Genomic DNA, 22,584 nt, shown 5'->3' on the forward strand with positions numbered 1-22,584 from the left:
CACAAATAACATTAAACATGCCTATAAACACGTTTATTTTTCTCAACAGTCCATATTAAATGCTAACGTCTCAGGATGCTGCCAGTTTAAACACTCATTCAGATAAAATTAACATTTATGTTAGACTTCACAAATGCAAGTAAAACAAGTCAGTCACGATTGGCAGCTGAATTTAGAAGTTGGAATTTTAAATAACCAAGTTTAACTTTATTAGCTCATTGTTTGTTCAAAGGCATCTTTTATTCTTTTGGTTTTTGAACAACTAATTCATGAGCATCTCGAGCAGCAACGCCTTCCACCAAAACTTGATTTTGAAGGCTATTTTTTTTCCTGATTCTGTGTTTCAATGCAAGATTATCATAAATATACACTTCTATGGTTAAATTTTTGTACCAAGAAGCTGGCAGATCAGCTACTGAAGTGACCGGAAAAAAATATGAACTGACTGGTTCTTATATATTCAGAAAAATAAAGCTGGGTGATTTCAATGTAATGTTGAACTGTTAAATCAGGATTTTATTTATTACTATTTTAATAATGATTAATTTAACTGAGAGAGATTTTCACAGCTTTATCTAACATTGATGGTAAAAGAGCTTCTTGTTAGATCCCAGAACAAGCAAATATTAATTTATTCCAAGAGCTTTTCATTGATATCATGGAAAGACTTCTTGATTTGAAATATTAACAGCATGATCTGTTAAAAGCATTTCTATCATGAACAATCAGTTATCAGCAGATCAGAACATCACCACTCTACGTCTCCCAACTTGAATACTTATGTCAAACAAAAAATAAAGACGCTAACGCGGCTCAAGAAAGAGGAACAGCAAAGGGTTTACATATTAATTTATTCACATACACATGCTCACAAACTGCTATATCTGCACAACAAATCATTTTTTGCACACAGTTGGGAATGTTCATTATATGTTTATATAACCTTATCAACAAAAACACAAATAATGTAAACTTACACCGTTATGTGATAGGGGCCAGTGAGCCCATATAAGAGGAAATATGGGAAAACATAAAACAAACTTCTGATTCGTTTAATATCCACATCTTTGGGTGGATTTTCTAAAGAGGTTTGAATTTGATGCGACTGGAATTAAAAAAAAAAAAAAAAAAAAAAAAAAAAAAAAAAAATTAACAGCAGCTTTCTGCAAGCAACGACAAAAAAAAAACCCAAACAAAAAACATGACAATAAAAGCATTTTCAGTTAATAGCAATACGGTACTAGGAAGTTGAATCAATGACGTTTAAATTTGTCCCTTAATTTAGAAATATAGATGCAACTTTCTTTACCTGGTTTGTTTCTGGAGTCAACGTGTGTTGATCGACAGAAGGTTATAATAAATAAGGACTGATCTCAAACTACTATGATATGTTCACCAGTTTGCACTTAAAAACAGATACTAGAACCACCAACACTTTCCACTCTTGACTGGAGAATACAGATAAACTACAGTACAACCACATATTGGAAAGGTCTGTCCTCTTCCTGAATGAGGGTAAGGGGAGGGCGGAGGTGATTTATGGACAGAGTAGACCTGGAGGTGAAAAGTGAAGATGAGCCGAGGCTTGACGACACAAGCTGCCGAGGCCATGAGGGTGAAAGATTGTAGGTGAGGAAAAAGGGAAGGAAAAAAAACGAGAGGAGAGGAGAGAGGCGGACCTAAACGAGCCTTAGTGGCGAGCAGCAGATTCTCTGGGGTAGAACTCAGCCAAGGTGCTCTGAGGAATCCTCTTCAGCATCTCCTTGGGGAAAATTCGCAGCAGCTGCCAGCCGATGTCCAGAGTCTCGAAAACAGTCCTGTTGTCATACGGGCCTGAGAGAGAGCAGGGCCACACACATTAACCACCAGAACCCCATACGCCACATCCACTCAAACAGTTCAGAGAGAGGCAAGGTGGTAGGTGAGCATAAAACAATCAGACAATTATTTATCAGTTTAGTTTTAAACCCAGATCAAAGGCTGATTTGAACACTTTGAAAGATCTAGAGATCCATGGACTTGGCTAAGGGCAGAAATTGACATGAACATTTTCAAGGTTTCCCCCAGAAAACTTGCTAAGCCTGGTGGTTGGGCACCAGGGCAAACATTCATCCAGCGGCCTGTTGTGTTTTTGAGTTAAATTTTTTTTAAAGTTGACAAAAAGTTTGAAAATATCACTAGATAATTAAGTGTTATTAAAAGACTGGCAAGATTAATGTCTGAACACCAACTGTAAAGTCTTAAAATGCAAACATTTTAAAAAGACTTTAAATAATCAATGCCTAACCTGGTGGGGGCACAAGAAAAGCCTGGTGACCCGCCAGGCTTATAATACACTGAGGGAAACCCTGATTTTGCCAAACACCAGTATTCTCTGTTTGTTCTGCCATGACACTGGACAAGTATTTAAAATGCTCTTTTGAAATGTAAAAGTTTTTTTTCCTCATCATGGGCATAAGTGTAAAATTTATTTTCAGCCTCTTGGTTATGTCTTTGAACCAATGATGTGTCTAAGAATAAGAAACGGCTCAACAAGACAGATCACAATTGCACATACCGGCACTAATAAACACCTAAATTGATAAACGACCTTTAGGCATGTTGTACATTTTAGCCAAAACTCATCCTCCTGGACTGATTCCAGTAGGAGCCCCTGACTAGGCTTGTTATTGAAACAGTGCCTAATGGCTGAACTGAATATACAGATTGGCCTTCCTGTCCAATTCCGCTCAGAAAATATCCTCGCTTACAGCACAAATGGCTTTCTCCCTTTCACTCGAATTCTTTCTGGTCGATTTCTGACAGGGCCAATCAGTGAACAGAAGGAGAAGTTGTGAACGATGACATCAATTTTCTGCGCCATTTTAGACTTCTAGTCCGCTTGTCGTTTTAGCAATGGCAGCAAAGGAAGTGAATGAAGCCGTTCAGTCCTTGTTGGTCACACTTCTAAATATTGAATTAACAATAACAGCTGCCTCGTTCAGCTCAGCACTTCCCATCTGGAGGATGGTTGTTTACAACGCAGGCAACTACAGGTAAGCTTCAGCGTTGGTGATTGGGTAAAAATTAAAATCTCAATCTGTCCACGCCTCAAGGAACCAATCATTTCTCAACAGCCAAGAGCCCAGACCCTCTGGACAAAGCAGAGTGTAGTACAAGGGTCTGGTTTTCACTGAATATGTAGTGAAGGGTAAGTTTATCTTTCCAGCAGCTCTACAGTATAGGCTTTCAAAGAACCCTACATTTTAGGTGCAGCGGCCAGAAAAATGTCTTTTTACCTATTGTTATATTTGAAGTCAAAAACATGTATGTCTGTGTATGTATGTATGTATGAACAATGACATTGTTTTATGTATATATATACACACATATATATATACACACATATATACATAAAACCATATATATATATATATATATATATATGTATGGTATCTGAAACAACTTCATCACAAGTTATTGCTTTTCGTTTTTTACCCTGAGCAATAAAATTCTTCTCAAACTTCTGCAGGAACTCCAGGTAGAGGAGATCGTCAGAGGTAAGGGCCTCCTCTCCCACCACAGCCTTCATGGCCTGGACATCTTTACCGATGGCGTAACAGGCATACTGGAAGCAAACACAGGGACACATCATGGTCTTGATGATGGCTGCTCTTTCAACATCACTGGCTACACCTTAAACCAGTGGTGCCTGGAGGGCCGGCATCCTAACTGTTTTAGTTCTCTCCCTGGTTTAACGTACCTGGATCAAATGATGGCTCATTAGAAGGTCTAAGAACACTACTGACATGCTGAGGAGGTTCTTACTACCACCAGGGAGGAATTAAAACACGCAGGATGCCGGCCCTCCAGGACCGACTTTGGGCACCACTGCCTTAAACTATTGCCTTGGACGGGATTTGTTACCAGCTGGTTGGACACATCGGCGTGGTCTTTCCTGGTCATCCCTTCACCAATAGCTGACTTCATCAGACGAGACAGCGAGGGCAGCACGTTAATGGGTGGGTAGATCTAAAACACACAAGCGTACAGTGTGTAATGAACAGAGCTGAGCAGGGAGCAGGAACATTTAGTAACACTTTTATTCTCTCTCAGAATATCATATCCCAGAATGCAGAAGCTCACTATGTTCATTTACAGAATGAATGGTTTACTGACTAATGGGGGCGATGAGAGCAGCACAGCTTAGCTGATGTAAACATCTAGGATTCAAGTCTGTTCTGGATAACTTTAAGAAAACTTCAGCATTCGTGTTCACCATCTGGAATGTTTCAAACAGATGTGCAACTGATGGGACTGATTTCCTGTTACAAAATTCCACCTAGCCCAGTCGCAATAAATCAATTAATCCATTAATGATAAATTAAAACAAGCTCAATGATTCCCATTTGCATAATTTATCGTTTTTTTATTGGCGGTCCTAACAAGCCCTTTTTTGGAAGCACAGTTTTGTTTACATGCTTCAGAACTAATTGTATTTTTTGTTTATTTATTTTGGATATTTAAAATGACTTCCTGTCGCAGTGATAAATGTTCTTTAGGATTTACAGTAAATCTTATTAATCTTTGACAAAGGGCTCTTGCATTATTATGCCATTTCCATTACATTACTTTAAAATGGTCTGAAAACATCATCGTTTAACACAATAACTTAAGTGAAAATTTATCGCCAGCAAAATTTGTTATCCTAATCCCAGATAAATAAATAAATAAATAAATAAATAAATAAATAAATAAGAAGACTACTACTACATTACAATACACCATTTTCTTGCAGTGCTTAGAGCACAACAGGTACTCAGAATTTTGCTTTGTTTTAGGCGACGAAGAGCAAGACATGTTCATATGAAGAGCTTCGGAAATTCTCCAACCTGTCTGTTGTGCAGCTGTCTGTCGACGTAGACCTGGCCCTCTGTGATGTATCCAGTGAGATCAGGAATTGGATGGGTAATGTCTGGGACACAAAAACAAAAGTTCCCACAATTTAAAATGTGTCCTTAAAAATACAAACCCCAGCCGTATTCAATAACTGTAGTAGAAGAAATATTTGACAAAATTAAACAATCGTGACTCCTCGTAGTGCCGGAGAAGGTTGATAAAACCGTAGTCTGAATAAACTACGAGAGCCACGGAGTGCATTGCTGCTGCTCACCGTCGTTGGGCATGGTGAGGATGGGGATCTGGGTGATGGAGCCGTTCCTTCCCTCTACTCGGCCGGCGCGCTCGTAGATGGTGGCCAGGTCAGTGTACATGTAACCCGGGAAGCCTCGGCGGCCGGGCACTTCCTCTCGAGCAGCAGAAACCTGACAGACGAAAAAAAAAAAAAGTTATTTTGTCAAAGAACACAAGAAGCCATTACTTCTCAGTTCAATCGCTTTCTGTCCTCTCTGAGCTGGCACTGATTCAGAGTTTCAGATAAAATAAATATAATTCTATCAGACAAAGGTCATCTAAAAGAAAAAAGGCAAACAAGACCGTTTTGATTAATGTCATTTATTAAAGCTGACATATGTAACGTTTTTAACAAAAAGCTTTATTGCATATTTGTTAGAATTATCACAAATTTGTGACTGTACAATACCATGTTATGTCATAAAGTACTAAATTGATAACATTTATTCAAAGTTTCTTACTCTGTCGTTTCAGCCAGCAACTATGTGGATAAATAATTTGAATTTTTTTTTGGGGGGGGAAGTGATAACTTCTTAATGAGGCGTCAGCGGAGGCAAACATCAGCTGCCCTATGTTGCAAATTCTGCTTTCAGACGCTCCACGGAAATGACTGAGAGCAAAGCTGACATCAAGTCAAGTGAAATCGGAGTAAGAAGGTAAGAAAATGCATCCCATTTATCCTTGGATTCAAAGGTTAATGGGCACGGTGCACTCGTGAACAGTCAACTCAATGCGACAAAACTCAACCTTCACATATGAATGAGAATGGAAGTAAGTGATGATGTCCTGGCTCTTTGTATGGACTGAATTACCCACGAAGCTGTCTGGGTATTAGCTGACAATTGCTGCAGCTGTACATGGACCAAGGTTATGGCCAGCCACCACAGAAAGGGAACATGCACGTGCATCATTTAAAGACCTCCATTGTGCTGGAGACACATTGAGACAGCAAACCGTACGGCACGGGAAGGAGGATTCCAGCGGCACAATGGGCAGAGACAAGAGGCTTGAATTCTGCTCAGGTTCCTGAGAATTCATTCGTTTTCCCTCTGTGTGCCCTCAGTCAGGTCTTTTGTGTTCAAGTTTTTCAGTTTCGGACCATGTTTGGCTTTTTTTTTTTTTTCTCCCTTAGAAATTCCACAAATTAAACATTTTAGTTTGCTTGTTTGTTTTGTGTGAAATGAGACAAAGTGTTTTACTGCACACTTGTTGTTTCTTTATTTTCCCAGAACACTAAAGAAGGGTGGGAATACACACCAAAGACCACGCTCTGTAGAAAATAAAACTGTTCACTAAAGTAGAAGAGCGTATAAACAGAGCAGAAATCCAAGGTTTCTCCTTACTTCAGTAGTTCCACTTGCAGAGTCACAGCTCTGTTGAGCCATCCACTCCCTCAGCTCTGGGCAGTGGAACTCTTCATAAATAAAATATATCCTATTAAAAATTGAATTCTCGGTATATCCATGGTAACAAGGTCATAAAATAGTTTGGCACTGACGGAAATAATGGATCTGGGTTTAGATTGTTCAATTCTATCCGAGTTATCCACAGTATTAGCTTCATCTAACCCATCAAACTGTATGTTAGACCACATACTCAGCTAATTATTTAAAAGCGAAAAAGTGAAGTTCTACGTTTAGAACTTTTTTTAAATTGCCGTAATAAATTAAATAGCTACTTTTACTGGTAACACTTTATTTGACGGGGTGTGCATAAGACTGACATGACAGTGTCATAAACATGACATAACATCTGTTATGAACATGAAGGAGCCTTTATGATCTCTGAGTGTTATCATGAAGTGTCATTTGGTAAATAATGACACTTTTAATGCAAAGTCAGGACTTGTAATGGTCTTTCAATGCAACTTTTAGAGCAACTTTGCATTAAAAGTGTCATTATTTACAGAATGACACTTCATGATAACACTCAGACATTCATGAAGACTCCATCATCTTCATAACAGATGCTATGTCATGTTTATGACACTGTCATGTCAGTCTTATGCACATCCCGTCAAATAAATTGTTACCCTTTTACCTACTTTCTCCGAGAGCTGTTTGAGAAGTTTGAGTCAGGTCTTAGAGCTCATCACTGCAATGGAAAAAAGCAACAGTGAAAGTCACTAATAATTTCATCCAGTTGGCCACACTGTTCTCTTAAAAAGGCTCGAACATGCGGTAGGGACCTGGAGAACAGCACCGGGCTGTTTGGATCCTGTTGGACAGACTCCACTTTGTTTATGTCACTAGTGAATCGTCTTCACTAGTGACGATTATATAAAGCACCACAGGGGTCAGTGCTTGGGCCAGTTCCATTTCCAATGCTTTCACTTGCTACAATGATCACTGCACACATGTCAGATGTTGTAGAAATGGTTCTAGTACCTCTCTCAGGGCTTCAGCATAGGAGCTCATGTCAGTGAGGATGACCAGAACGTGTTTCTCACATTGGTAAGCCAGGTACTCTGCTGTGGTCAACGCCAGGCGAGGTGTAATTATGCGCTCAATTCTGATAAGGAACAGAAAACATATAAAAACACTTAACTTTGCTAAACTAAAGAAAGAAAATGAAATGGTGTTCCGGTGTAAAGCCACAGAAGACAGTAAACGGTTTCTATGTGTGTCTTACGTGGGATCGTTAGCCAGGTTGAGGAAAAGGCAGACGTTGTCCATGGAGCCATTTTCCTCAAAGTCCGACTTAAAGAATCGAGCGGTTTCCATGTTGACCTGAGACAACACAAGGTCATTAAGAATCTTTCGTTCAATCATTCTGACCACAACCAATATTCACACATTTTATCAGAAACACTGTTGGAAAGCTCAGATAGGTTTAAAGATCAAAGTTTGATCTCCGAGCATTAAATATCAATGGTATATTATTATTCTGTGCTTAAAGAATAATAATAATTTTAAAAAATGAAATAAAAGCTAAAGGGAGATGGTTTCAAAATCAGTGGGTTAACTGGAACAAAAAGTATTGCGGTAATTTCCTATCAGACAGAGACAGAACTGGGAGTCATTGGTGCAGCATCTTCTGCTCGCTCAGTGATTGTTTTAGTTTAAGAAAGTGATGCATTGATGTCTAATGATCAGCATTCCTGATGAACAAGCCCCGTCAACGCCGGTTCAGACTGCAGTAAACGACGTGACGCAACGTCTTAAGAAAAAAGATTTGATGTAAATATTTCTAACATACTGAACACAGAATCTTAGTTGAATTTTCAAACCTCATGTATGAAGTTCAAAAACTATGGGTGGGGGCAGGGGGCAGTGGCAGTCCCCCATGGCTGTAAGTACATCTTCCCAACTTGATTAAATTATTTGATTTTGCGGATTTATCCTTTTGTTTTACTGTGAAGCAGTTTATCTGATACACAAAAGTAAATTCTCTTCCTGAAAGCCCGAAAGACCAACGCTTCAGCAAAAACGCCTCTTCTAAATGTCAAACCTACATTTTCTCATTTGTAGTCATTTACAGTAAACCACCGGATGTGATGAGGTCATTCTTTCATCCGTTTACATGACTGAAAGGAAACAGAATTAAAAATTGATTCAGCCATGTCTCCCCAGTTAAACAGTAAGCAGCGTTTCCCTCAGTGCATTATAAACCTGTGAAAGTCACTAATAATTTCATCCAGTTGGCCACACTGTTCTCTTAGAAAGGCTCAAACATGCGGTAGGGATCTGAGGAACAGCAGGCTTTACTTGTGCCCCCACCAGGCTAAGCATTGTTAATTTATTAACTGTTTGTTTTTTTGTTTTTTAAATGACTGCCTTTTATAAGACTTTATACTTGGTGTTCAGGTATTGATCTTCCAGTCTTCTAAAAATGCATAACTATAAAATGATATTTTTAAATTTTCTGTCAATTTTAAATATTTTTTAACTCAAGAACAAGGTGGGGGCTGGATGACTGCCGTAGCGTCCCGAGCGCCGGGCTTAGCAAGTTTTCTGGGGGAAACCTTGAATAAGGTTTACTGAAAACGTATATGATGGACGGGCGACCCGTCATTGGTGCTCAGTGACCTTGGTAGAAGCAACTTGGGGTCCTACCAAATGGTGCACACATTGGGAGGATGAATGATGAAGAATAGTACAATAACAGGAGACATTTTCCCTATACAAAATTTGGGTACAAAATTCATCATAAATTAGTGTAAATTTAATCAGTAAAAATAGTCAGATTATTTGGTTGACTAGGCACTGAAGGAAGAGAATATTATGATGATAGATGTTGAATTATTAAAGCTGAATTAGAGACAGAAAAAAGCCAGAGAACCTGAGCTGTGCAAGAGTGAAAAAAAAACAAAAACTATTAATGCTTTCCGTTTGCTCCCCTCCCACCCGCCCCGCAATAAAGATATGCAGTGCTGTTACAATATGCATCATTTCCTTTTGAAAATGCACATCCATGTGCCTCTTCACATGCTACTGCCCAATGAAAGGCAGAAGGACAGATCAGCATTTAGCTAGAGAGACACAAACCCTTGTGTGCATGTGTGTGTCGGGAGAGGGTCAAGTTGTCACAAAGGAGGCATTACTGCAGCCAGAAGGAGCAGCTGAGAGGCAGAGAACCTGACACTGCCATGCCTGAAGGTGTGAAAAGACTGTTGAATAAGGAACTTCCCTTCGTGGCTGGAGAATATGCTCACAAGTGCAGAAGTAAAAAGATGAACTTAAAGGTTAAATCCACCTTATGAATAAAAGGGAACGTTGGAGAAAGCGGGCAAGGCGTCACCTCAGGGATTAGCAGTGCAAATTCAGGCTGACTTTAGAGACGGGGGTCGATAGGAGAGTGGGGGCCTGTGGCTGGTTACAAACCTGCAGGATTCAGGATGTCATTTGTTTGCTTACCCCCATGGCTGCAAAGACAATGGCAAAGTTCTCAGCGCTGTAATCCATCACGTCCTTGGGCTTCTGCACGAGGCCAGCCTGGCGACAGATCTGAGCAGCGATCTGAAAGGAGAGCAGCACACGTAAAGCCACTCTTCTGGTTTCTATGCCAGATAGTTTTCTGGTTGGGTTGATGCAACGCATCAAGGCTGGCTCCAAGTGATTCACATGAAGCATTATTATTATGAATAGGCAACAGACAAACTGTCCTAAGAAGATATAACTACAATAGGAAAAAAAAAATTTAAAAGCAAACCATTGCCAAGGTAAAAATCACATGAAGGTTAAGTGAGCCAGTTTTAACAAGCTCTTAGCTCGTCTGTTTGTCCCAAATTCTGTTTGTCCAAACTGAGGTGGCATTAGAGAGTTCGCCATTTTGAATAGGGTTAGGGATCTCATTGCCATTTTTCAGATTAGAGCAATTTAGGGTCCAGTCTAAACAGCTGAAGACATAATGAACTAGCTTTGTTTGTCTGCAAGTTGTAAGAAAATACGAACGATGGGATTTGCTCATCTCTGGTGTTTTCTCAGGGGTTCGGATGGGTTACTCCAACCTTCCAGTAAGTAAGTACATCATCTCAACTGCACTTTTACAAATCGATTTACTTGTAAAATTGATGATGAGCTCAATAGTTATTTTACCAGCTGTGGAATTATGCCCCACTCTAGTCCTTTACTAGAAGTATATATCCATTTTTTTTAATCACTACATTTATTAATATATTCTTGACATATTTCAGAACTGGATGAAAGGAAAACTATGAATGAACCTGAAGGTCTCACCTCGTTATGGGGCAGCCCAGCAGCAGAGAAGATGGGAATCTTCTGCCCTCTGGCAATGCTGTTCATGCCGTCGATGGCAGAGATGCCGGTCTGAATCATCTCCTCGGGGTAGATACGGCACTGAGGATTAATGGGCTGACCTGCGATCGAACACAAACACACTTAAGCTTTCAGAAGACGTTGTCTTTTGTTTTTCTTTAAAAAGAAAAATCAGCTGTGCTGCAAAGAATGCCTTCGTTTAACTGAGGAACTGATTCAATTAACTCAAGAAATCAATATTCCTTTTTTAGATTTGAATATACACAGTAAAAAGTTGAGATGACATGTTTCCACGGCCCGCCCCCCCAGCCCACATCAACCCCAGAAAACTGATGCGATGATGGACCTGGTTCTGAGACTCCAGTCACACTGAAACGTCCATCTCAACAAGTTCAAATATCACTGGAGATCCATTTATTTCAGGGAGTAATTTCACAATTTCTCTCTGTTGATGTATTGTTCTACACACAACTAAAGAAAATGCAACACTTAGTTTCTTAGAATAATACATCAGGCAAATAATAAAATAATAATGATAATTAGGCCTGTCACGATAACAAATTTTGCTGAGCGACTGTCTAAAAAATTATTGTGATAAACGATAATATTGTTTCAAGACCTTTTGACACTCATTTCATGGAAATGACTAATAATGCATGCGATTTCCTGCCATAGATAGATGCACTTTATTTTCAAAAGAACACATAACACTGGAACTAATAAACTAAATAAACAAAACAACCAAAAACAAAAAGGATTCTCAGTCTCCATTAACAAAAAAAACGTACTTGAATAAAAACTAAACAACATAAGTACAACAGTATTTAGCAGTATTATGATATATAAATCACTACTAATTTAGTGATTTAGTAATCACTAAATTACTGAAATTTAGTGATTTCAGTAATCACTAAATTTAAATAGAGAAGACGGGCACATCCGACTACCTAATGCAGTAGTTCACACTACACGATTTTTTGCCCCTATTTTCCCTTTATGATAATCTTAGAATGTTGGCCGATCTAAGATTGTCGCTGGTGATTTCATAACCAATCATCCTGCAGTGTGTGGTGTGTTACGGTAGGTCGTTGTGGCCGCTCCGATTTAAATCAGGAGGTTTCCCTGACTGGAAGCGTTAACGCAGCCTGTTGAATGTGATAGGTAGTCAATCAGAAAGCCTGGATTCTCCTCCATGCTTTTTGAGGGGGAATTACGGAGGGGAATCCTAAACAGCTGACACAGTGCAACTGAGATGACATGTGGAAACAACATTAATGTTTATTCAACATTTCATGCAAAGAATATAGAAATGACAAGGGGAGGAGTTGAAGCCAAATTGCTACCGTAGTTGATAAACCCAGTAAGTTTTCAGCTGTTATTCGTTAACGTGACATAAAGAGGTTATAATGATTTTCATTCAGTCAGGACTTTAAGCTGACTCTAGCTACATGCATTGCAGGTAGATTCTAGTAAAGCATTGATTAATCCCTGGTTTTAACATGAATTAACTGGACTTGTAGCCCTTATTTTGTGCCCAGGTGGCTGGACACCACACGGCATGATCGAACCTGATCAAACCGTTATACGTAGGATTTCTGTCGGTTAATGTGTCTCAGGTTTTGAAAATGGGCCGACAATCAGCCGACAACTCATGTAGTGTGCGCTGGACATTGCACTAAGGAAATGAGGAAGGGAGGGTCAGTGGAGAGCACCGGAGCTGAGCTTTTTTCATTCAGTGTCGGCACCAGAGAGAATAAAAGGCAGGAAGAGACGATAAAGCCGATAATTAAAATGAGGTCGATAGGTTTAATTCATCGTGCGATTAATTGATTTATTGTTTATCACGACAGGCCTAATAATAATAATAATAAACACTTTAATCCAGAAATGTGGACTTCATGGAAAGCACTTAATTCCTGCCTAAAGGTTGTTGTTGTTTTCAAAAACTTCTGATTCGACACTAAAGAGTGTCATGAGTATTAAATGTCATTGCAAATATACTTCTGGTTGTTTAAAATAAAAGCTCTTCCTGCTGGAATAATCCAGAAACTTCACATTAACAGGAGCTAACCTATTTCTGCTGATAAAAATGAATTGTCATTTTTCAGGCTGAAAAACGACACCTTATTAATATCTACAAAATATAGATATTCATTTAAAAATATATGTTTAGAAAACAAATATGTTGAAGAACATGCATTAAGGACAAAACATCATAAATTTTAAAAACCTAAACACTGAGCCAAACTTTAAGAAACATTACAATTTAGAACGAAAAGCAAACTTAGTATTCCAGTGGGGTTAGGGTAACCCTAACCTTTCCACTGCAAGGTGAAATGATTTGCAAAATTTCCATGTAAATCATCAGAAAACATTTTTTTAGAAATAATGAGGTCATAGCCCCATGTGACCCATACTGCTTTGCTATATTTCAGCAAATGCTTTAAATCGTAATTTGCATGTGGAAATGTCTGGATAAAGCCCCAAAGCTCTCTGTATGCAGAGTGTTCCTGCTCATAACGGTACACAGTGACCTGCCAACTTTGCAACACTTCTTTATTTAAAATGTTCAAAAAGCAAAACGAGGCCATACCCATGATGTCCAAGTAGTCTTCAGCCAGAACGCTGGGACCGCGGTCAATGGGTTTGCCTGAGCCATTGAACACACGCCCTGAAAACAAGATTTTATTTTTATTATTATTTTTTTAGTCAACAATTAATCATGTCTTCGATTGGATAAATGTCTGCCTGATTTATATGGCAGATGAATTCATTACTAAGACAGCAATAAAAAGAAATTTAGTAGATTATTCCCTCAGATGTGTGATCTATTCTGTTTTCTGTCAAACTCTTAAGGGAGACTATAAGTACGGGTCTATTGGCTCTCGTCAAACCCACAAGTAGCAAGTACAAATAATTAATTATATATTCAGGGACATGATTAATGACACTTGAGAAACAAAAGCAGATTTACTTTCTGTTTGCACTCAAATGTATTTAACCTTGCGCTGCACTGAGATAATCACATTGATTGAGACATTCAGGAACATCAAATGAAGCCTTTGATTCAGGGTATATTTTGTTCAGTTTACCAAGGAGTCAGATGATTCAAGTAAATTAGCACAGAGGAGGTGAAAATGAAAAAAAAGGCATATAATAGCAGAGGTGTCTGTAAATAAAAAATAAAATAATAAAAATTAAAAAAAAAACACAGCTAAATCTGAGTCGAAATGTCTTAGGTTTAATAAGTAAATTTGAAGGAAGTGTGGGATTTGTACCCAACATGTCTTCTGACACCGGGGTCCGCAGGATGTCACCAGTGAATTCACAGGCCGTCTTCTTGGCATCAATGCCCGACGTCCCCTCAAACACCTGCAGCGACACAAACACAGACGGAACGTGGCGCGGCTGAAAACACTCTCCATACTGCACTGGAAATACCACCGCCGTTCACCAATAGTTAGAATCACTGCATGACCTTATGAGTGATCTTCACTGAAATTAGTCTAAAATTCATACGCCTCATATATTTAGGTTTATTTGACGTCTCATTTTAATAATGTTTGTCGCAACTCTGCAAACATTTAACCCACATTAGCTAAAGCAGTCTCTCCTGCTTGTGAAAAAAGAAATCGGATGATCCAAACAAACAAAGAAAGTAATTACCAGACACACAAGTGGAAAAACACAGTGAATAAACACCATTGTAATATCATTGAATGTTCAAGGCAAATAGATTTTTGTTGCTTCCTGCAAACATGCATCAACTCGGCTTTTTTTCTTCTTCTTTTTTAAGTTTTCAAAAATTTCCATGGTATTCAATCAATAATAGATTATCTAGTGTGGTCAGGAAACACACAGAGGATTCAAATAGAAAAGTTGCTTCCTTCACAAAGTGTTTGGTCATAATTTAGCTCCATCAATAGCAGCAGAAAATGCTAATATGATAAGGTGATGAGCTTTCTTTCTGTGTTGTCAGACTTAAAAAACAAGCAAAAAAAAAAAAAAAACACTTGAAATGTGTTATAAAAGAGATCATGCCTCAATTTACACAACTTCAAACAAAGTGACTGAAAGCTGATGTGGAGTTTCTGGACACATCTGGTCCCATAGTCACGATACAGGGATTTTGTGAAGTAAGGAAAAAAAGCCCTCTACAACAGGTTGTAGACGTAGGCCCTTTTTTTTCTCTGTTCAGGAAGGACAAATAAAGTAGACAACACCCCATCTACAATAATAAGAGGTGCGACTTATAACAAAACTAACCTGTAAGTTAAAAAACATGATAGTTCAAATCACCCAGCCTTGTTCTTCCGTAAAACCTGCCATAAATAATTATTCAAGGAATTCCTAACCTAAAAAAAAGACCATTTACTTAATAAAAGTTTTTTTCCACCTTCTTTCACTTGTGGCACGAGAGCTTAAGAAGACAGAGAGCAGAAACAGTCCCGAGTTTCTATCAGTGTGGTTATTGGTCGATTATTCTGGTCCTGCAGAGATCGTCCTCCGTTTCTCACCTGAACAACTGCCTTGCTGCCGATAACCTCCAAGACCTGGCCACTCCTCTTGGTGCCATCTGGGAGGGTCAGATGAACAATCTCAGCGTACCTGGGGAACTAACACATAGAAGGGGTTACGCATTTCAACTAAAGATGTTACAACTGTTCATCTAAAAATCCCAGGCTACAGTCAGGACATGGTGAACATTTCCAGTAGCCTCACCTTCACATTGTCCAGGATAACAAGAGGTCCGTTTACCCCAGACACAGTGGAATAGGCTGAAACACAAGACATCAATGCATTTATTTAGCAAACATAAATGAAATGAATGAAAACAACTCAACAAATCAAGAGCCAGAGAACCACATTAAATGTCTATTTTGACAAATACAATCTCATAATTTTCACAATTAATAAAAGAAAATCTCCCTTGTAAAAATAGAACTCAAAGCCAAAATATGTCTCATAAAGGAATCTTTAAACGGTAAACCATTATGCATACTGCCATGACTATCAGGACCAATGTTAATTAATATTTCCTAACTTTGTCCCAAACATCTTCGATGAAGTACATTTTTGTACCGTCAATGATTTTATGTAGAGCTCTCATTTTCCATTTGCAAAAACAAAAACACACTTACTGTGTGTTTTACAAATGCTGTTATTTGTTGTTTGCAACTGGACTTTGGTTAACATGCACTTATATCTAAAGTACAGATGAATAGTTTAATACCATCTGTGATACATTTGTAATGGTAAGAATCCCTTTCTCAAAGAGACTTCAGCAATCTAAATTCAATCTTATGTTTATCTTCTTCATGACACAATCTTTGACTGATGTGACTCAGCCCAAGTAATATGGTACCTTTAAAACCAAATTTAACACTTTTATTCATAGTCTGGCCATTGCCTTCTGACGCAAATTCCACTCTATTATCTCGTGTCGCGGCTCAGTCTGGACTTTCTCCCATTTGTTTGGATTCCATCATCAAACAGAAGGAAAAGTTGGGAATGATGATGCTGATTTTCTGTGTCGTTTTAGAATTTTAGTCTGCCTGTACTTTTATCAATGACAGCGGAGGAATTGAAAAAAGCTGTTCAGTCTGTGTCGGCCACGTTTCTAAATATTGATTTAACATCAACAACCATTTTGTTCACCTCAGATATTCTGTCTTCGCAGAGGAGGACGGTTGTTTACACCGCAGGCAATTTCTGGTAAGCTTCCTTACATCAAACTGGCAAATTGCATAGTCTATATTGCCAAAAGTATTCGCTCGCCTGCCTCGACTCACATATGATCTTAAGTGACATCCCATTCCTAATCCATAGGGTTCAATATTTTGTTGGTCCACCCTCTGTAGCTAGAACAGCTTCAACTCTTCTGTGAAGGCTGTCCACAAGGTCTAGGAGTGTTTATGGGGATTTTTGTCCATTCTTCCAGAAGAGCATTTGTGAGGTCACAAACTGATGTTGGACAAGGAGGCCTGGCTCTCAGGCTCTCCTCTAATTCATCCCAAAGGTGTTCTATCAGGTTGAGGTCAGGACTCTGTGCAGGTCAGTCAAGTTCATCCACACCAGACTCTGTCATCCATGTCTTTATGGACCTTGCTTTGTGGACAGTCATGTTGGAAGGGGAGGGTCCAAGCTCCAAATTGTTCCCACTAAGTTGGGAACATGAAATTGTCCAAAATGTCTTGGTTTGCTGAAGCATTCAGAGTTCCTTACACAGGAACGAAGGGGTCAAGCCCAGCTCCTGAAAAACAAGCCCAAAACATAATCCCCCCTCCACCAAACTTTACATTTGGCACAATGCAGTCAGACAAGGCTGCATTGTGTCTCCTGGCAACTGCCAAACCCAGACTGGTCCCTCAGGTTGCAGGATAGAGAAGCGCAACTCATCATTCCAGAGAACGAGCCTCCACTGTTCTAGAGTCCAGTGGTGGTACACCACTGCATCCAAAGCTTTGTATCACACTTGGTGATTTATGACTTGGATGCAGCTGGTCACCATGGAAACCCATTCCATGAAGCTCTCTGTACACTGTTCTTGAGCTCATCTGAAGGTCACATAAACTTTGGAAGACTGTAGTGACCGACTCTGCAGAAAATTGGCGACCTCTTCACACTATGCGCTTCAGCATCTGCTGACCTCGCTCCATTAGTTTACGTGGCCTAACACTTCATGCTCAACGAGTTGCTGTCATTCCCAAACACTTCCATTTTCTTATAATACAGCTGACAGTTGACTGTGGAATATTTAGGAGAGAGGAAATTTCACGACTGGATTTGCTGAACAGGTGGCATCCTATCACCGTTACGCGCTGGAATTCACTGAGCTCCAGAGAGCAAGCCATTCTTTCACAAATGTTTGTACAAACAGTCTGCATGCCGAGGTTCTTCATTTTATACACCTGTGGCCATGGAAGTGACTGGAACACCTGATTCTGATCATTTGGATAGATGAGCAAAAACTTTTGGCAATATAGTGTACATCACAAGCAAACGTTAGCAATCAGATACAATTTAAAACCTCAGAGTGCACATCTCCAGGAAACAATCAATTCTCAACAACCAAGAGACAATAACCTGTGGAAGAAATGAAGTATAGAAAAATGGACTCGTTTTTACAAGGGTGTAATGGACTTAAATATGCCAATTTTGACTTTTTACCATTTAATAGTTTTTAAAGACTCACAGACACCCGAGTTATCTGTAATCAAGGAGGATCCTATACAAGCGATAAAAAAAAATACTTCCTGGAATAAGTATGGCTGCTGGTCTGCACGTTGTTCACAGAATGAGTCAGTGCTTTTGGAAACTCTATCCAGATAGATTAAGGTAGGATAAGAAGAAAATCTCTGCCTAATCCTCACGATTTTGTGAAACAGCTGACCTCCCCAGTCTAGTGCTGACCTTTTACAGTTTCTACTTTCATTTGAAAAAAAAAAAAAAAGCAATAGTTCAAGGTACCCACTTATATGTATTGTAGTGATTAAGTACATGGTTTGCTCTTTAATTTTACAAGGTAACGAGTGCTCAATGGACTATATGTTCATGGGGTGTGAAGGAGCAACATTTCTCATTAGGTTTGGAAAACTTTCTCCACCCCTCTTTTGCTATTTCTGCTGAAGTGCAGCGGTTCTCTGGCTTGGCATGCAACAGCAGTGTGGGTCACCCTGCAGCCTGTTCAGCTGCCAGAGCCCTTTGTGTACAAAGATGTTAATTGGTTCTAATCCGCCACTAGAAGCTGTTTTGGTAGCCTGACCTCGCACCCTGAAGGACATCTTGGTGCGAAATACTAAAGAGCCCATTCAAGTGGCAAAGAAAAGAGGCACAGAGCATTCCAACACAATTCAATTTCCCCACTGAAAGAGAGAGAGACTCAAAGGGAGAAGGGAAAAGGGGGAATAGGTGCTGGGATGAAGATGGGAGCGCATCATCATTCTGGCAATCAATGAACAGCACAAAGCAGTGGCTGCTGTGATGTGCAGCTTCACAATCACATCTTAGCCTCTACTTCAAGGGATTCCCACAGTTGAACTAGACATGGGAATGCTTGCTGCCTAAAAGCTGCAGGGCCTCATCACTGCTGCAAATGAACACATGCAGACAGCGAGAGGCACGGGGGACAAACGAGCAATAACTGGGATCCACATGTTACTTTTCATTTCAAGTTAGAATTTCCTCTTAAAGCTGAGACAACAAAAAAAAAAAGCAGAAGCACAAATGCCCAAGACAGCCTCAAACTCTGGAGCTCAGGTTCACTCATTTGTCTCTCTTTACATAATCATGTTGGTTCTTTAATTTTCAGTTTAAATTATAGCGGGACAGACTCTTCAAAGAGTCGTTTAAGTTTAGTTGCAATTTTAGCTACAAAAGCTGCCTCTGAAAATCGATCTCTCCTACAGCGGAGATCTATTTGACATTGAACGCTGGAACCAAAAGACATTTTAAATATCCAAAATAAATGAGCAAAATAACAGAAACAACAAATAAAATGAATTATGAAGTCTCTGAAACCAAAAAAAGGGCTAATTCAGATTAAAGCACCGGACTGAAGGCTTTATCATCTAATTTTTGGCAAAAAGAGAGAGGGGGAAAAAGAGAGAAACAATTGCAATGCTTGTTTTAACTTATCGTGCGACTGATTGATTGATTGATTGATTTATTGCGACAGGCCGAACAAAGATCACCGCGTTATCATTGACGGAATCGCATCAGATAAGTCCTAATGGTTGGGGGCTGATGTAGCAGATCTGATTGGGGATTTGTAAATTTCAAAATACAGCCGTACTTCCCCAAACACACTCGCCTGTTTTTTTAAGATGAGGAATATGGGGAAGTGAATCATGAGCAGTCGCACCATTCACGAGGTCTGGTGTCTCTTCATGCTATAGACAGAAATAGTGTCAAAGCCCAAGCTCACATTTTAATGTCCTTTCAGAAAAAGAATAAAGGCATCCGCCCACTGGACTCTTTTTTTTTTTTTTTTTACTGACAAGCTAGCTGCTTAAGCCTTATTAGAATGTGAATTGCAGAGGTGTTTCAACACTGATTTTATAGAAATTACTTTCGTAATGACAGTTGAAACATTTGTTTACCATGACTACATTATTACCAATAATTAAATCTTCACAAAGAAGTATAGTGCCTTGCTCGTTTCCTTTTCATAGCGCTAAATGACAGAATGCAACACTAAAACAAAGACGAGCCATTTCGCCTGCTAATAGCTTTTGTCCCATTTGACATGAGAGAGACAAAGGCCTCTTAAAAGAAAAGACAAGGTCTGATGAGAAGTCTCCTTATTTGTTTATTTTCCAGCTCCGTCTCGACAAGGCTTTTCACTGGCTTTATGCATTAGACTGTTCACATATTAATACAATGGTGAAAAAGCACCTTAACACTGTGATCTTATAGGCTGGAGCTTTGCTAGATTAAAACGCACAGCTGTCAGACTTTCATTCTGCACCAAACAAGTAGTGAAGAGTTGCACAAAATGCGAAAGAAGGTTTGGGGTTATTACAACCAAGCAGAGACATGGTCATGTCCTGTCAGTGCCGAATACTATGCATCATGCAGATCAAAGGAAAGCAAAGTTGCGTAAAACAACTGGGGATTTTTTATTATTATTATTATTATTTTCACTGAATTCCCATGCAAAATAAACATCCATCCATATATTATCTTATAATATGGTGCTGGTGTCCATCTCCAGCGGTCAACAGGCGAGAGGTGGGGTCACCCTGGACAGGTCGCCAGTCCATCGCAGGGCAACACAGAGACAGGCAGGACTAACAACCATGCACACACACAAGAGGAGAATTTATAGAGATAAATCAACCTGCCAGTCATGTTTTTGGACTGTGGGAGGAAGCTGGAGTACCCAGAGAGAACCCAGGCATGCACAGGGAGAACATGCAAACTCCATGCAGAAAGACCCTGGGTCTGGAATTGAACCCAGGATCTTCTAGCGCCAAGGCAAAAGTGCTTCAAATTAATCATAAATATGTAAAATTGAAATGGAAGGTTTTAAGTGTGAGGGTATGTGTGTACTTGCTCTGAGATGGAACGGTACCGTAATATGTTCAAATTCAAATTCAAAAATACTTTATTAATCACAAAGGAAAATTAAATGTTGTTGTAACTCATTAATTTGAATTATTCAAAGAGTTATTGAAGATGGTCATGCATGGCTGTTCGGTACAGCAGTCTGTACTGCACTGAATCCGAAGAAGCCTCTGACAGAAGATGCTCTGCCTTCCTAAGACTGTCTTGTGAAGAGGGTTGTCCATAATTTTCTCAATCCTGTGAAGAATCCTTCTTTGCATAATCATCTCTTTAGACAGGGTTTCAACGTTTCTGCAGAGCTGGACTAAATGCAGAACCACTGGTTCTAATATAACACGACAGTTTTCGATGATTTGGCTCTATCATGAGAGAACAAATATTCAGACTCCTCCATCTGACTGCAGCTTATGTTTGTGTCAGAACAATCAAGCAAACTTTACAGAAGAAAACCATTCAGGCTGACAATGTCGAACATGCAATACCGAAGGACGTACAACGTCACGTCATCAAAATACATGGAAATGTTTTATGCTGAGTATTCATGTCTTTATGTTGGTAGGACTAGGGCAGCAACAATAATGATAATAATAATAATAATTTTTTAGTTGGTTTTGAATGTTCTTAGTTGTCCGTCAACGGAATCTACTTCTTAGAAAGCGCAAGGATTTTTTTTTCCACAATAAGCACGTGATCGAGTCACATGACCGACCATCCGACTGTCACCTGATTTACTAATCATGCTAGAGTTCTGAGATTTCAGCTCAGAAGTAGATCCCACTACTCACTGTGTGCACACAGGGACACTCCAGAGGTGGTGGACCAGATGTTACCGATGTAGGTTTTCTCTCCTTCATTCAACAAAAGCCCGTTCGGTGTCTCATTCGTGAAGTCAGCTGACAAACACAGCTAGCTAATCCTCTGTCCTGACAGTCAACAGTTGGACTGGGCACGTCGAGGTTTAATGCAAAATGTAACAAACGCTCCTTCAGTAGTACTATCAGGAAAAGATCAACTCATTCCTCACGTAAATAATTAGTCATGTTCGAAGTAAAAATTAGCTTCATAACTTCTTAGCTCTTGGTACGGTGACGATGCAGAAACTTAAAAAAAAAAAAAAAAAAAAACAACTCTCCCAATCAATAACAGAAAATAAGTCGATATTAAAAATATATTTCCGCAGCCCACTGTGCCAGGTTTCAGCAGAACTAAATGTCGACCAACAAAGTCACAGCTCCTTTAGCTAGCACCGTTACATGATTCATGTAACCAGAATGGGTTTTTAATCTGTTTAAACACTCATGAACTGCATATTGGCAGGAAGTTCTTCCCATAAAAAGTTCACATCGTTCACGTATTAAATTAACATTTCATATTTCTCCGTCGTAGCTGTAGCATGAACAGCAGCCAACAGGCAATGGCTGCAGCTATCTGTAACAGTTAGCAGCTAACAGTGTAGCATCGTACTTAGCCTCGGCTGGGAGATGTAATTCCTCGTCACAGCCTGTGTGTGTGTCCTCGCAGCTGCTCCAAGGCTGTTCACATCCATTGCTCGATTTGCCACCAGTGTTGCCATTATGATAGCTGAAGAAAGCTTTCGGTGCTTAATGTGCTGATACGGAGTACCAGA

General features: G+C 39.4%; 1 protein-coding gene across 1 annotated transcript; it reads right to left on the reverse strand.

The window, feature by feature from the left end:
• Positions 1-832: 832 nt before the first annotated feature.
• On the reverse strand, positions 833-22,530 carry atp6v1ba (ATPase, H+ transporting, lysosomal, V1 subunit B, member a). The gene is made up of 14 exons (XM_007573904.2): positions 22,422-22,530; positions 15,612-15,667; positions 15,407-15,505; positions 14,168-14,261; positions 13,483-13,560; positions 10,851-10,990; positions 10,029-10,130; positions 7,804-7,901; positions 7,560-7,683; positions 5,153-5,303; positions 4,872-4,954; positions 3,907-4,011; positions 3,478-3,607; positions 833-1,833 (listed from the first exon to the last, which is right to left on the reverse strand). The coding sequence occupies exons 1-14, from the start codon at positions 22,528-22,530 to the stop codon at positions 1,691-1,693; spliced, it is 1,512 nt and encodes a 503-aa protein (XP_007573966.1). The 3' UTR covers positions 833-1,690.
• Between the last annotated feature and the right edge of the window lie 54 nt (positions 22,531-22,584).

This window comes from Poecilia formosa, unplaced genomic scaffold (genome assembly GCF_000485575.1).
Source record: "Poecilia formosa unplaced genomic scaffold, Poecilia_formosa-5.1.2 Scaffold340, whole genome shotgun sequence".
Taxonomy (NCBI): domain Eukaryota; kingdom Metazoa; phylum Chordata; class Actinopteri; order Cyprinodontiformes; family Poeciliidae; genus Poecilia; species Poecilia formosa.